This window comes from Xiphophorus couchianus, chromosome 20 (assembly GCF_001444195.1).
Source record: "Xiphophorus couchianus chromosome 20, X_couchianus-1.0, whole genome shotgun sequence".
NCBI lineage: Eukaryota > Metazoa > Chordata > Actinopteri > Cyprinodontiformes > Poeciliidae > Xiphophorus > Xiphophorus couchianus.
In genome coordinates this window covers 29,951,564-29,966,543 of record NC_040247.1, presented here as the reverse complement: position 1 = coordinate 29,966,543, position 14,980 = coordinate 29,951,564, and the positions used below count along the sequence as shown (strand labels likewise).

Sequence of the window (14,980 nt, the reverse complement as noted above, 5' to 3'; positions counted from 1 at the left end):
TTCAGCTCACCTTAGTGTTAGTGGGAACAATGTGCTTGTGCTTTTGATGCGCGAATCCGGTTAAGCTTCTTTTCCGGTTTATTTTTTCCCTCGCACCGCGCCTCCCCTAAAGTGCTCTGGCGCCCCCTAGGGGAGGCGCGCCTCACACTTTGAAAACCGCCGGACTACACAGTTCCTTGGATGAGTAAACATTAAAGGAAAATACTTGAATCATAAGCTAAGCTAATTATTGATGTGTCTGCACACATGCAACAGCGGCGCATGTCAATGCAACCTGATGCAATCTGCTTGACAACTTTATCAACCAACTTGAATAATGAACTGCCCTTAATGTACTGATCAATTGGAATTTATGACAGAACCGAAATATATATATTTTTTTGGTTCCTTAAGTAAAAGTACCATAAGACCTTAAAAAGGTCTTAAGGTATATAAAGTACCTTTAGACGTGCTGTGAATTGACACTATAGAAATAAACTGAACTGAATAAAACTAGATTATTTAGCTTGATGGTGCTATCCTTCATTATCTCTCTTTCACACAGTACAAACACACAAAATGTTGGAATGAAAACTGAAACAGTTAGTGTTTAACATAACCTTCACAGATCTGTGATGTTACTCTGTGGCTCCAGTGAAATCTCTTAGGAAATTAATGTGGATCATTTTTGACCCACTTATGAAAGCTCACGGCAGTAACGTAAAAAAGTTTATTTTGGAAAATATATTGGAGGTAATTTTAATTAGATTTTAATTGAATTTTAAATGGCACCCTAGAACTGCTACCTGATAGCGTTCTAGTTACGCAATCAGAATTTAATCATGGAGACGCCCATAAGCATCGTTTGCAAACATTGTTTAAGCAAACACCACCTTTCATTTGTTCAGTTTATATTTACATGAGCAACATTTAACATTGATTTTTAGACACACTCTTACTTGTCTTTCTTATAAAATAATTTTTTTTTCCGCCACTGTTGCTGTGCGGAGCGGCCATTTTGAAACGCGAAGTCCATTTCAATATGCGCTGTTACAAGTCGTAACTGTGGTTAAAACTTGTCAGAGGTACTCCCAGTTTCCCAGTGGGAAACTTCGCAGACCGCTCTAATTGACAGAATAGAGTTTCCCAGTTCCGAGTGTAACTGGAACGCAGCATCGGTGTTGTGCTGCTAACGAGCCATCATTTGATCCAGCTGTGTTGAACTGCTAACATGCACGAGGACTGACTATGGACACCCACGAGCTCGTTACCCACCTCTAACACCAAGAATGTGACGTTCACCTTCAGCGGTAAGGGCAACAAAACACACTGGCAGTATGATTGAACACTATAAAATCAAAATGTATGGGGGGGAAAAAGTCAATGAATCTACAAGCATAACGAATTCCTGACAGCTATTTGACCATATTATGCTAGTTCCCCCCACTTCTCTGTTGTATATTCGCGTTAACGTCACTTTTTGATCCCACAGGTCGACCCTTTTCCCTCCACGTGAGCGGGAACTCGCTTCCTCGTGCTCGTCATCACTATCAGCTGGACAAGCCACCGGCAAAGTGGTAACGAGCAGACCCAAATGTTGAAGCTAGAAACCACGAAGCTGTACCTCCACGCAGAATTAGCCAATCAGCATCACATCCGTCGATCGGATTAAATGAAGCTCAACTTTTTTTTCCCCCCTCAACACTTATTAAGTTGTGTTTACTTTGTGTGTCCGCTCCCAGTCCAGCCAGCAGAAGGAAACCAACCGCAGGCGGCCGAGAGGAGATCGGTCTGCTCTCAAGGAGCCACCATGAGGCTGCTGGACGAGCGGATCTGGCTGCTATTCAGGCGTCACTTGCTGCAAACTCTCACCTACTGGAGCGTGTTCTTCAGCTTCGGCCTGTGCATCGCTTTCCTGGGGCCCACCATCCTGGACCTGCGGTGCCAGACCCAGTCCACCTTGCAGCAGATCACCTGGGTCTTCTTCTCGCAGCAGTTCTTTCTGCTCGTGGGTAGCAGCGTGGGCGGACTGTTCAAGAAAACGTGAGAGAAATATGTTCTTCAAAGTTTTAGTGGGGGAGCCTGTAAGTTTGATCCTGCTAAAATCGTTATTGTTTTTATCGTTATTACATCGATAGCTTATAGTAAAGAGATTTTTTAAAACATATATTTAAATTAAAAATATCAGTTAATTTAAAAAGTTGACTATCTTTAATTTATGATATCTTAGTATGCAGACAAAACCTTTTGTCAGTGGGCCCAGTAAATTCTAACAGGGATGGCCAGACAAGGCCAGTAAAAAATTTAGGGAAAAAAATCCATATATATTTTTATACATTTATTTATTTATTTGGATTTGATTGAATAAAATGACTCGGTACCTTTCTATGCTCTGAACATGATACTAACCTTAACCCTAACCTTCTAAGATAAATTAAGGTAGTTTTAAGGCTTAGTGGGTAAAAAAAAAAACTTTAAAACTTTAGTTTAGAAGTTTTGTCAAAATTCATGCGCCCCGTCTGTCTGACAGTTCTTCTCATTTGACTGGCAAATGTCCAGCATTCAAATAACACCTGCTTGTCTCGGTGCAATGTCCGAAATGTGACGACACACACGCGTGAATTAAGATGGATGTTTCTTGAGGAAATCCCCGTCTGAAAAAGAAAACAAACAAATCAGAAATAGATAAACAGCAAATAATTTCTCTGTGTTTCTGTGTGACAGATGGTTTTTAAAGGGAGGGACAGCAGCGCCGATCAGGAAATGGACACCAAGATGTCTGATGTTCGGTAACGTCGGCAGGATGTGTCTTAAATCAAACAGCGGAGTACTCAGCTGTTTGTAATCCATAACAAATAAAATGATAGAGTACATAAACAGTGAAAAACACATTTTCAAGATAAAATAACCGAGTAATGCAGTTCAGATTCAATTCAGAAATACTTTATCAACCTCAAAGGGAAACTAAATAATGACAAGTTGAGCTGCTTGTTCTCCCTGCTCATGTCGGGAAACTTGGAGATTCTAAACTGCAAATATATCCGTAGAACAGTTTCACTATCCACACACTATAACCATAAGCATCAACGTAACGAGGCTTTAAGTGACATACAGAGAAAATTGTAGCAGGTTTTCAACATTTGATTTTGCAAATTAAAATCTGAAAATCGTGGTTTGTTTATGGATGGGCCATAATACCATAACCAATTTTGCTGGTCAGCAAATTGTCCCACAAGTGATTTGGCTGAAATAATAATATTGCTTTATTGAACGTTTTCAAGTAATTTAACGGTAATGTGAGTTCGCCCTCTGACAAAGTTGAGCCAACTTAAAATGTTCACATCAGTAGGACAGGAAGCTGCGTTGGTAGATGTTAGCAGTTTTATGTTTAGCAGAACAACACTGCTGTTCCTCTGTGGGGTTTCCTTGTTTGAACCTGTAGGTCCTGCAACCATTAAACAATTCTGCTTGTTTGAATTAGTTTTACATTGTAGTTTTAAGGACGTCATTGCACCAGTCTCTAGTGGCTGTTAATGTGATGATGTTCCAGGTTTGATGTGAAGCTCACTGATGTTGAATATAATTTATCAGGAACAGCCTAAAGAGGAAAGGGGAACGTTGGCAGGGATGGCTGAGTACACAAGTAAAGATTAAATAGAAGCAGCAGTGAGGCTGCAGGGCTGTGATAAACTGACTGGGTAAATACAAGTTAGTGGAACATCGAGGTGACTTTACTGGAACTGTACAAGGCTGTCCTGTTTAAACTGCGAGCACAGGGTGCTTTATCCCAGTAAGTCTGTAAAAACTAAAAAACTCCTGCATGAAAAGTTAGGGATGTTATAGTGCAGTTTGTACAGTTCATCCAGAAAGTGTTCACATTTTACTGTTCCAAGTCGTTTTAAATCAAACTCTTTCCTCAAAATTCAATACACAGATACGCCATGATGACAATGTGAAGACATTTTTGTGAGTTTGTGTGTATTCACAGCCTTGTAGAAATATTCAGGTATGCAGCTCAGTTTTATTTTCTCTAAATGTTTTTTTGTGCCATTTGTGGATCTGCCTCCAACTGGATCACAGTTACTGGGTGTGACATCATTCCCAGCTCTGAGGTCTGACTTCGCCGGTAAACGATCGCAGGGTGTTCTGTTACTTGGCAAATAAAACGATGAAAAGTCTGCAAAAGAAGGAATATGAGGAGAAGTGTGTTGATTGGAAGAGCATAAAAAGTGAATGCTACCTTTCCACTCAATCCATTTTATTCTAATCCAGTCATTTAATCACATTCAGGTTGGATATGATCACAGTTTTAACACATTTGGTAATAAAAAGTTCTGAAAAGAAGCCCAAGTCACTGATTTTTGTAGTAGTCCCCCCTACAGAGGAAGCACAGGAGACGTAGTTAATGGCAGCAGCTGAGTTAGTGGCTTCATGTAGGAAATAAACCCAGTTAGACAGAGAAACCTGACCAGTATTACTATCCATGGGTGGAAACACAGAACTCAAAGTTAACTCGGAACACCAGTAGAATGCTTGCTAACATGTTGGCCTGTGTGTGTTCCTCCAGCCTGCTGTCCTCCCTGTCGGCCCTCTTCGTCTCGGCGCTCATCATCTCCCTCGTTTTTGCCATCATACCGCTGTGTCACCGTGTGATCCTGCTGTCCGTCGCCATGGGAGTGGCGGGAGCCGCCATGGGTGTCATAGACACCATCGGGAACCTGCAGCTGGTGAGGCTCTACCAGAAGGACTCTGCCGTCTTCCTGCAGGTCAGTCAGATTTGTTGGGCCCCATCTGCCGAGTCATGAAATCACATTTTACGCAGCTACTATGCATTTATTATGGCAGAAATAAATGTTATTAATACATTTTATATAATAATTATTATTTGTAATGCTACATCCAGCCTAATTATAAAAAAAGAATAAGACAACAGTACCTTGCTAAATATTCATACCCCTTGAACCTTAACGTTTTGTCATGTTACAAACCCAAACTTTAATGGATCCTTTGGGGTTTTATGTGACAGACCAACACGAAGTAGGACATGGATTTGTCCTCACTGTGGTTTGTTTATATTAAGCCCCTCTGATTGAAAATGTTCTACAGTCTAATATTTATATAAAACAGCAGAAGCTCAGTCCCATCTCAGTGTCGGCGCCTATCAACATCCATTTTTACGCTTCACCACCGATTGTTAATTGAATGTAGGTTTGGACTTTGACTGGGCCATTCCAGACTAGTGGTTCTCAACCGGTCAAGGGTCAGGACCCACTGTCAGCCTTTACTGAAGAACTGGAACCAAAGTGAAGAAATGTCATAATCACTCATCAGAACAATCGGTTGCGTTTCCGTCATCATTAATAGACTTGTTTGGTGTTTTCATGCATTACATACAATGGAACAACTCGATGTTTAAAATAAGAAAGAAACTTGGGTGGCTTTACCTGACGAGAACCTTTTTTGTCCACAAACTAAACTAAAAATGTAATAAAATAAAATTCCAATTCAAGGACACAAGCTTCTGATTTTCTATCAGTAGGTAACACTGACCTCAGACATGAGAGGGAAGAGATTAGTGGAAGAACTAATTGTGTTTTTCCTGCAGATAAGAGTGAGAAAGTTGAATTATTTCAAAGACTCTGATAATAATCTGAGGTCATGGTCAATCTCTAATCTTTTTCTGTGTTTTTAATTAAGTGGAACCATGCCAGAGAAGTTGCTCTGTCAGAGAAATATTCCTCCCACCAGTTACTGTTGAACAGTAGGAGGAATATTCACAGCCTGAGCTGTAATGAAAGTTTTTTTTAATTCTAGTTCTGCACCAGCACTGAGCGAGGCTCAACTCTGGAAACTTCAGGTTCAGCTGCTAGAGAGGGAAAGTTCTTGACTTGCAGGTTTGTGACTTTTCAAACTGTAATCATAAAGTAATGCCAGGTCATTGCTTTTAGAAAGGGAACACAACGAAACTGTAACAGCTTGTGCTTTGCAGTGAAGATAATTAAAGTGACTGTCTTACTGTGTAAAAGTAGAACTCTATGGATCACAGTTGTGACTACCTGGATTCATTGTTAGAGGCTTTAGTGATGAACGCAAACCTGAACGAAATTAAGTCTTAGTTTGATTTTATTGAATGTGATTATAATTATTCAGTTAGATCAGGTGAAGGTACAATCGGAAAATGTTTAACAGATATCCAAAAATACTTTTGCATGTTTTTAAAGTGCTTTTTTTTTCAGCTTCAAATAGATGTCTAAAAGTAGGTGAATGTTTTTCTATGATCAAAATTACATTAGATACTTAAATAAATGATAATAATCTATTTTACTCATCTAAAATGTTTGGAAGCTCATTTTTTCCATGGAAGAAAAAAATAAAAGTCCAACATAAAGTCATTATAAGAATAAAAGTAATATTTTCTACTTTCAAAGTCATGATTATGAGATTCAAAGTCGCACTGTTTCTCCAGGAGGCTTGCTTCAGTATCTCATAATTATGATTTTAAAACTCAAAATTCTGACTTCATGACTTTTATTTCATTTATTTATTTTTTTTTAGTTCATGGCGGAAATGGGCTTCCATAAAAATGAGTCTGTTCTTGTAAAAGTTCTATGTCCTATATCAACCATGTTTTATTCTGGATACAAAGAGTGCAGCTGAAAACCCTGAATGGGAATCTGACAACATTTATCCTGGAAAGAGACGATGGCGCTTTCTGGAATGTTGATTGTTTAAAGGAAGAACGACATTCTCTGTACCTGAAATGTGCAGGTCCGGTAAGGTAGAATAGATTTATGGATTCCTAAAACACAGATCCAGTCTGGTCATGAAATATAAAATGGCCACCAAAATATTTTTTGAGGCGTTTTGGTGGCATCTCAAAATCCCCCCAAAAAAGGTTTCTCCCCCTCCTGCCCTGTCATCTGGTCACCATTTGGCTGCTTCTTCTCAGATTTGAGAAGCAAGTAATTTAAATTTGTCCCCCAAAAATTAAACCCATGTAGTATTTTTCCTCTACTTAAGTTATGAACCACTTCATGTTGCCTCAGCCTTCATTCCTCCCATCAGGCTTTGCATTTCTTCATTGGCCTCGGAGCGTTGGTCAGCCCTCTGGTGGTCGACCCGTTCCTGGCGGAGGACAGCTGCGTCCTCTCATCCAACTGGACTGCCAACTCGTCCGGCTCGGACCTGGAACACCTCCGGAACACCCTGGCCGGACACGGCGCCACGCTGCACAATACCTCCCTGTACCCTCTGTACACGAAGGGCGTGGTCGTCACCAGGGTGTCGTACGCTTTCTGGATCATGGCTGTTATCAATGTGAGTTCATGTCACATTTCATGTGTTTATATGTTTATACGTATTTTGTTATGTTTTTTTTATTTCTGCAGATGACTGTAGTACCACAGAGATGATTATCATATTATACTGTCAGGGCATAATGACAATTTGAACAATTATTTAAAAAACTAATAATCTAAAAGTAACCTACAGCAGCTTTAGGTGGATAAAAAAAAAGCTTAAATAAATTTCCACTTCCAGATTGGAACAAAATTGTCTCCATAGATGCAGAAAGAGAAGGAGGAAGTTCAGTTCTATCACCATAATCAACATCAGATCCCAGACTCTCTCTCTGCCCAGCTTTCTAGTCAGACAGGGACATGAAGGGGAGCGGCAAAAGCAAACTGCTGGATTAGCAGAGCTAGCTAACAACTGATGTCATCCATGAGTCATCATGAGAGTCATAAATGTTACTGTGGAACATGATCTCTGCTGCCTGGATGTAGAGCTGTTAGCATGTCATGACAGTCATGAGACAGTCAAACAGCAACAGTCTTCAGTCAGAGGCTTTTCCAGATTCATTGCAAGACTGACTGCTACTGAAGAGCCTTTCTGCCTACAGCATCACCGTCTACGACGACATGAGGCTCTCCCACATTTCATTTCCCTTTGGTATGAATGAAGTCTTCTTCAATTGGAGAAGACGTCAGATTCCCTTCAGTTTAAACGAAACAAACAGCTGCATGTCACAATCCAGCTGATATTAACATCTTCTGTTTGACTTTAACTAGCTAAAGGCAGCTTAGCTTCTGCCACCCTTTGGGTTTATTTACTTTTTAACACAAAGGTATGACATCTTTCTACTGCAGGTAAGATGGTCTCTGCACTGATCACTTCTTTATTAAAACAGTTTAATTTGGGAAACGATTAAAATAAAAAGTGTGGTCATTTATTTTCCCAAACATGTAACAAAATGCTGTCCTGTCTCATGGGTCCTTTAAGGCGTGTTGTATGATTTTGCAAGCTGCATGAATCTTTACAGCCCTACAGATTAGAGACTTAACATACTGTAGCCTGAGTGCTTGATTCATACTGTAAGTCAATAAATTGCTCAAAGACAGAAATCAATGTGGAATTATGAAACAGCAGCAGCAACATTTGCACTGTTTAACACAGGATTGGAGCTAAACAGCCTGAAGGCAGCAGGATTCTCTTTGTGTCTTTTCTCTCTGCAAAAACAGTCAGATTACAGTCAGTTTAATGAAGCACTGAACGGCAAAGTGGATTATTACATTAAGCATTTATCATAGCCTGGAAAACAACTCTGAGGAACACGGGACCAGAATGCTCAGGATTTGCTTCTTATCTCCACAGAGATAAGAAGCAAATCCTGCTTCTCTGTACAAAAAGAAAGACCCAAGTAGGAATATAAATTACAGGTATACATTTTTGTCCTTCTTCACAACTGTGACCGGTTTGGTCCATCTGAACAGGACCTGAGGGGATGGACTCAACTTTTATGAGACGGAGCTCACGAGTGAAATCAGGTGACAGGAAGGAATCGTTGCTCATCATTAGAGTAAACAGCTGTGTGTGTGTGTGTGTGTGTGTGTGTGTGTGTGTGTGTGTGTGTGTGTGTGTGTGTGTGTGTGTGTGTGTGTGTGTGTGTGTGTGTGTGTGTGTGTGTGTGTGTGTGTGTGTGCAGCTCCCTGTCCCAGCAGCAGTCCTCGCATTGATGTTCCAGGAGAGACTGGTGCGGTGCTGCCAGAGCAGCCCCCCTCTGCTCAGCCAGAAGCCTGACATCAGTTCCCATCCCGCCAAGGAGCAACAGCAAGGTGATGGCTGTTTTAATGCAATATTAGAAATACACACAAATACAAGTAGACAAAAATAATAATAATTTTATTGTCTGAAATACAAAAACAGCATTCTTTTAGTGAATGCTTCATCAGTGATTGCAGCAAAGGTTGAATCTGCAGCTAAAAAAGTCAACATGTACAAAGTTCAGTTCTACTGACTTAACTTTTTTTTACCCAGGTGAAGAGTTCTTGATGGAACATATTTACTGACAGTTTTTTAAAATTATTATTTTAAAACCAAAATGCTTAGATTTCTTTGTACATTTGAGTCAATTCCTGCTCTGGCTATGGTGTCTTTTCAGTGAATGTTTTGTTTTTGAGTTTGTATACCTCAACTAACGATGAATTGATTCCTAATTTAGTTGATGACTATTTCAGTAATCAATTACTCACGATTAATCACGATTAATCATTTCAGCCCTCGTATGTTGGTGAAGACAACAGATCTTCTTCCCTGTCTCTGCAGGACATGGGGGACTACTGGACTGCTGCAGGCCCAGCAACCTGCAGGGCCACCCCGCTACCTTCTTCATCATTCACGCCCTGGGCGGAGCCATCGTCTTCATCACCGATGGAATTATAGTGAGCGCAAACGGAAACGCATGTTTTCTGTTGCCGATGTTCAGAAGCTGCTCAGTTAAACCAAAACTCTGCTGCAGTTACAGCTGCAGGTCCCTCTGTTCTTGGTTTCTCTACCATCAGGTTTCAAATCTTCCCAGCAACTCTCATTTGGATTCAGGTCTGAACTTTGACTGGACCAGTCTTTTCATTTCTAACATTTTACATTTAGTAAATAAGCAAACAAAACAACCACAACAAATAAAATGGACGTCGAAGTCTCTGTAAACAAAATTGTCCTTCAAAAAAAGCACCAGACTGAAGTCTCTCCTGAAGGCAGTGTGGGAAAGAGTAGGAGCTTCTTAAAGAGACAGAGGCCCGATTTCAAGGCTTCAGACTGCAAAGTCATGTTTTGTTTCAGTCATGTTTGATACAGACAGCATTTTGATAACAACTGAAGGTAAATAGTTACATCACTAAACTGCATACAGTATTTGCCTTTAATCATATTTTTAAATTTATTGAAAATAAATTACGGACATTTTTTTTTTTTTTTTTTTTAACGGAGTGAATTGGAATTTATCATGACAATAAATCAAAATTCTTCCAAGAAATTTATCACGATAAATGATAAAGTGATAAATGCCCACCTGGTCAGTGGAGTGGATTTTGTCTACTTAAAAATAAAACAAAGTTTCACTTTGTATCCCGTGAAACCTGCTGAAGTGAATGGTTGGTTGGTTGGTTGGTTGGTTGGTTGGTTGTCAGGTGAGCCATCTGAAGGCGGGTGAAAACCTTCAGAGCAGCCCAGCCTGGCCTCATTAATCCATGCTAACATTCCTGTATGCAGACACCAACTCCTCCTCCAGCGGCTCCGCTTCACCTGCTGCTCTCATGGTTTGTCCTGCAGGGCTGCTACGCCGGCTTCGTCTACACCTACGCCGTCTCCCCCCCTCTGCTCATGGGCTACAAGGCAGCCGGCTGTCTGGACAGCGTATTCTGGGCCTCCATCACGGCAGGAAGGCTGTGCTTCATCTTCTTCTCCTACCGATACCCAGCACCGGCTCTGCTCTCCGTTAGTCTGGTATGAGGCAGAGGTCTGGCATGCTGCTTGGAGTCAAATATTTGAAATGGGTGGGAATGTAAATGCCAGGATACAATGTGGGAGCTAAACTGTTTGCACAAAGCCTGTGTGGCATTCTGATTCTGTTGTCTCTTTCATACCTGCTCAGAACATGAAGCAGGCCCACCGTCATACAGCGGCAGCTGCTGCTTGCAACTATTAGAGCTAGAAACGTCGGTAACACTTTATTTGACAGGGTGTAAGACTGACATGACACTGTCATAATCATGATATAACATCTGTTATGAACAAAAGTTGATCTAGATGTTGCATTGAAAGTCCATTGAAAGTGCAGACTTTTCATTAAAGAGTCATTATTTACCGACTGTGACTTCATGACAGCAGTCAGTTATTCATAAAGACTCCTTCATGTTCATGACATGTTATGTCGTGTTTGATGGTGTCATGTCGGTCTTATGCACACCCCGTCAAATAAAGTGTTACCGAAACGTTCATATCAGTGAGACATGATGCAGTCTCTAATTTCATAAAGGGCCATTCATTGTTGGGCTTTTTTTCTGAGACAAAACAGCACATGTCCATGTTCCCATGAGAGGCTGTGTGTCGGAGCTTAGCTCCACCCAGAGTGAAGTTGGCTTTCAGATTCAAACTGAGTCTGTAAACACTGAATATTCTCAGAAGAGGAACGTTTGATGAAAAGAACAAAAATAAACACCTGATTTACTGCAACTCCAAGCCGTTCACCACAGCATGTGTAACACCTTGTGGGGACCATTTTCCTGACATATACTACGTTGTGGGGACCCACTGCTCCTCATGGGGACCGAAGCCTGGCCCCCATGAGGGGAAACACTGTTTTTGGGTCAGGGGTTAGATTTAGGACTAAAGTCTGAATTGAGTTTTGGTTAGGGTTTAGGTAAGGTTTAGACTGTATAAATGAATGGAAGTCAATTGAAAGTCCCCACAGAGATAGTCATGCAAACGTGTGTGTGTGTGTGTGTGTGTGTGTGTGTGTGTGTGTGTCAGGTGGGCATCATCCTGGTCCAGCTCCTGCTCCTGATCTTCTACACCAGCCATGTGTTTCTGTTCATAGCCAGCTGTGTGCTGGGCCTGTGCATCAGCAGCGTGTTCCCCTCCATGCTGGCCTTCACTGAGGACGTCCTGGACTACAAAGGTCACATAGCACTCTGCTCCTCCATCACTTCATCTTACCTGTTGCTCCTGGTCTCCATGCCGACTTGTTTGTTTTCTGTACGTCGAAGGCTCCGCCACAATCGTCCTGGTGACGAGCGCCAGCACAGGAGAGATGCTGCTGCAGCTGCTTGTGGGATCGGTGAGAATCGTCCCGTCTGGTTGTTGGAGACTCTGACCACATGAAACGTTACAGGAAATATTTGTCTGAAGCCGTTCCTTTCCAGCTGCGCTCCGGATCAATCACTTCAAATTGGATTTGAAGTTACAGTTGGGATAAGAAAATGGGATAAGAAAGCAAGTTTGCCCTCTCAAGGATCAATAAACTGTAATTTTTGCAAACAGTTCACACTGGAGGTAGAAGATAAATTAAATATCCAAAATAAGACACAAAATCCAAAACCAATAAATGAAACGTTAATAAAAGCTCCACACAACAGAAACGGCAAATAAAATGGATTAGGAAGTCTCTGTAAACAAAACTCAGACTTAGTGATTGATGCCTTTCTTTGTTTTTTGGTTTTGATAGACCTCTAACTAGAGATGCACCGACTGCTGGTTTCTGACAGTTGATTTTCCTTTTTCAATTTCAAACTTTTGTTGTTAAAACACCCCATTGAAATCCTGATTTAATTTGGTAGATTAGATTAGTTAAGCTATGTGAAGTAGCAGCAGTAAATGACCTCTACCCTGTTATCCAAACCTTACAGCTGATGTTTGAGGGTTGGAGCTCAGGGTGTGTGTGTGTTTGTGTGTGTTGCTTTCTGTAGGTGATCCACAGTAAAGGCAGCTATTCCTTCCTGTTGTGTACGACCATAACATCCTTCATTGGCTTCTGTCTGTTCCTGCTGCTCCTCTACACCCACCGTGTTCACAGAAACCATCAGACAGGTAGATCCAGTCAAACACAGAGCCAACACCGCACTGCACGTCCTCAAGCTCAGACACCAGCAATGGAGTCCTGGAGCCAGACTAAGATTTATCTTTTTAAATATGAGAATAAAGTCTTAATATTAGTAGAATGAAGACACAATATTACCAGAATGTCAGAAAATTACAAGAAAAAAGTTGGGGGTTTTTAATGCGAGCAAAGCTGTAACAGTTAAAGATCTGAAGGGACCAGCTGGTCTAGTCTCTGATTCTTTCTTGGAAATGGACTCTGTGGTTTTTTTGCAGTGTTTTAAAATCCTGTTACTGACAATTATTTGATGGTGATTTGTTAAAAGATTAAGTCCTTATTTGTAAAGCCGATTCCAAAGTATAACTTCACAAGATGCTCAATGTTCCTCATTTAATTTTTTTTTTTCCTGGAGGAATTCCCATAAAATGTCTCCTGCTATGCGACCTTACTCAGATATTATGACTTTACTCTCACATTATTACAACTTTATTCTCACTTTCTGATGATTTGTTTTCTTGTGCTTTTTTTTTTTTTACCTTACTGTCATACAGCAATACTCTTGTTTTATTCTCATGTTCTCTGATTTTATCACGATGTTGTCATTTGACTTTATTCTCATAATGTTATGACTTTACTGTTGAAACTTCTTAGCCTGGCTCTAACACTCTGTGGTACTTTAGTGACAGAGATCAACATATTTGGCATCTGTTTTGCTCTGATGTTTTAGGGTTGGAGCTCGGGGTGTGTGTGTGTTGCTCCAACCAGCTTGGAAAAATATAGGAGCTATCCAGGAATCAACGATGCATGCATTCGTTTGAATCTAAGCGTCTAACCTTTGACTGAACTTCAGTTGCAAACGTTTGTCTTTCAGATTCGTCTCCATGTCTGGACATGAAGGATGAGCCAAAGAGCGGCGGCTCCTGATGTCCAGACGTCTTGACAGCTGGACTGACTGCTTTAGTCTGAGGACGGTTCCTAAGCTCAGGGTTTCTGGGCTTGAGTCAGTGTGACAGAATCAGAACCGCCGTTCCACTGTAACATGGTACAACAAACACTTTAAACAGACACATCAAACTTGATCAAACTGCTTTATTTAAAACCAAGGGAAACATTTTTTCCTCTTGCTGCTAATATGATATTGTTGTTTTCTATTGTTTTATTTTTTGCCATTTAGCCTTGAGGAAAAAGTAACAATTAAAACAGGAGTTGGTTTCATTTTTCAAGTGTTTATTGAGCAGAAATGTTTCTTTTCTTCTGTGGTATAAAAAGAAATATATCAGGTTGATGAAGACCTGCTGTCTTTCACGAGAGCAACAGAAAAGTGTAACGGCTTTATTTCAGCCAGCTGACTGGCAGGGCACAGCAACAGGCAGTGCTGGTTTCTTCTCACAGCAGTGTCCAAACCTTTTGTCACATTTCCCAAGATATAATAATAAAAACAATCCTAAAATCACTGAAAAAGTTTTTTTTTTACTGCTAGTCAATGAACAGAACTTCCAATACTTTAACTAAACAAATAATCTAATCAGTTTTCTTAAACGCATAAATCACTGTAGATCCTATTGTTCTAGAACTGTGTCGCTCAAACTGAGGGGTTCAATCTTTGGACAATTATTCCCTCTGGTTCATCAACATTTATGATGCGCAACTGTGGCAACAACGAATTGTTTTACATCTGAGCCAACAACTGTCTTCATCCAGGACATGTTACGAAGAATTATTTTTTGTCCCTGAGTGTTGAGCTGCTTGCAGCAAGCAGCTGTCTTCAGTCAGAGGCCTCCTCAGTCAGTCAGACTGACTGCTGCTGGAGATCTGCATTAGCCAGAAGTACTAAAATATTTAATTTCCCTTTGGGATAAATGTTGTTGAATCAGAATATTGAAATAAATAGAAAAAGCTTTATGAGCATTAAGAAAAAGACTTTGCTCCCTTTTTTTTTTTTTTAACTTGCTGTTTTGAGTCAACCTTAAAAAAATAATGAAAAGCAGATTTGGGTGCATCAGTCGGCTTTTGAATTGAAGCCGGTGGATAAATGTTCCATTTACTGAGAAAATAGAGAATCCAAAAAGTGTTTAACAGACGAGTACTTTGTGTTTTGACAAAGTACTCTAAGAATTTAATTTGTCGCTA

The 14,980-nt window shown here is 40.5% G+C and overlaps 1 protein-coding gene across 1 annotated transcript; it reads left to right on the top strand.

Annotated features, from left to right (window-relative positions):
• The first annotated feature begins 1,111 nt into the window (after positions 1 to 1,111).
• Positions 1,112 to 14,311, top strand: mfsd4aa (major facilitator superfamily domain containing 4Aa). Its single transcript, XM_028003160.1, has 12 exons — positions 1,112 to 1,289; positions 1,472 to 1,556; positions 1,722 to 2,022; positions 4,547 to 4,745; positions 7,045 to 7,296; positions 8,963 to 9,092; positions 9,583 to 9,698; positions 10,585 to 10,758; positions 11,785 to 11,932; positions 12,021 to 12,091; positions 12,720 to 12,840; positions 13,722 to 14,311. The coding sequence occupies exons 3-12, from the start codon at positions 1,790 to 1,792 to the stop codon at positions 13,772 to 13,774; spliced, it is 1,497 nt and encodes a 498-aa protein (XP_027858961.1). The 5' UTR covers positions 1,112 to 1,289; positions 1,472 to 1,556; positions 1,722 to 1,789; the 3' UTR covers positions 13,775 to 14,311.
• The last annotated feature ends 669 nt before the right edge of the window (positions 14,312 to 14,980 follow it).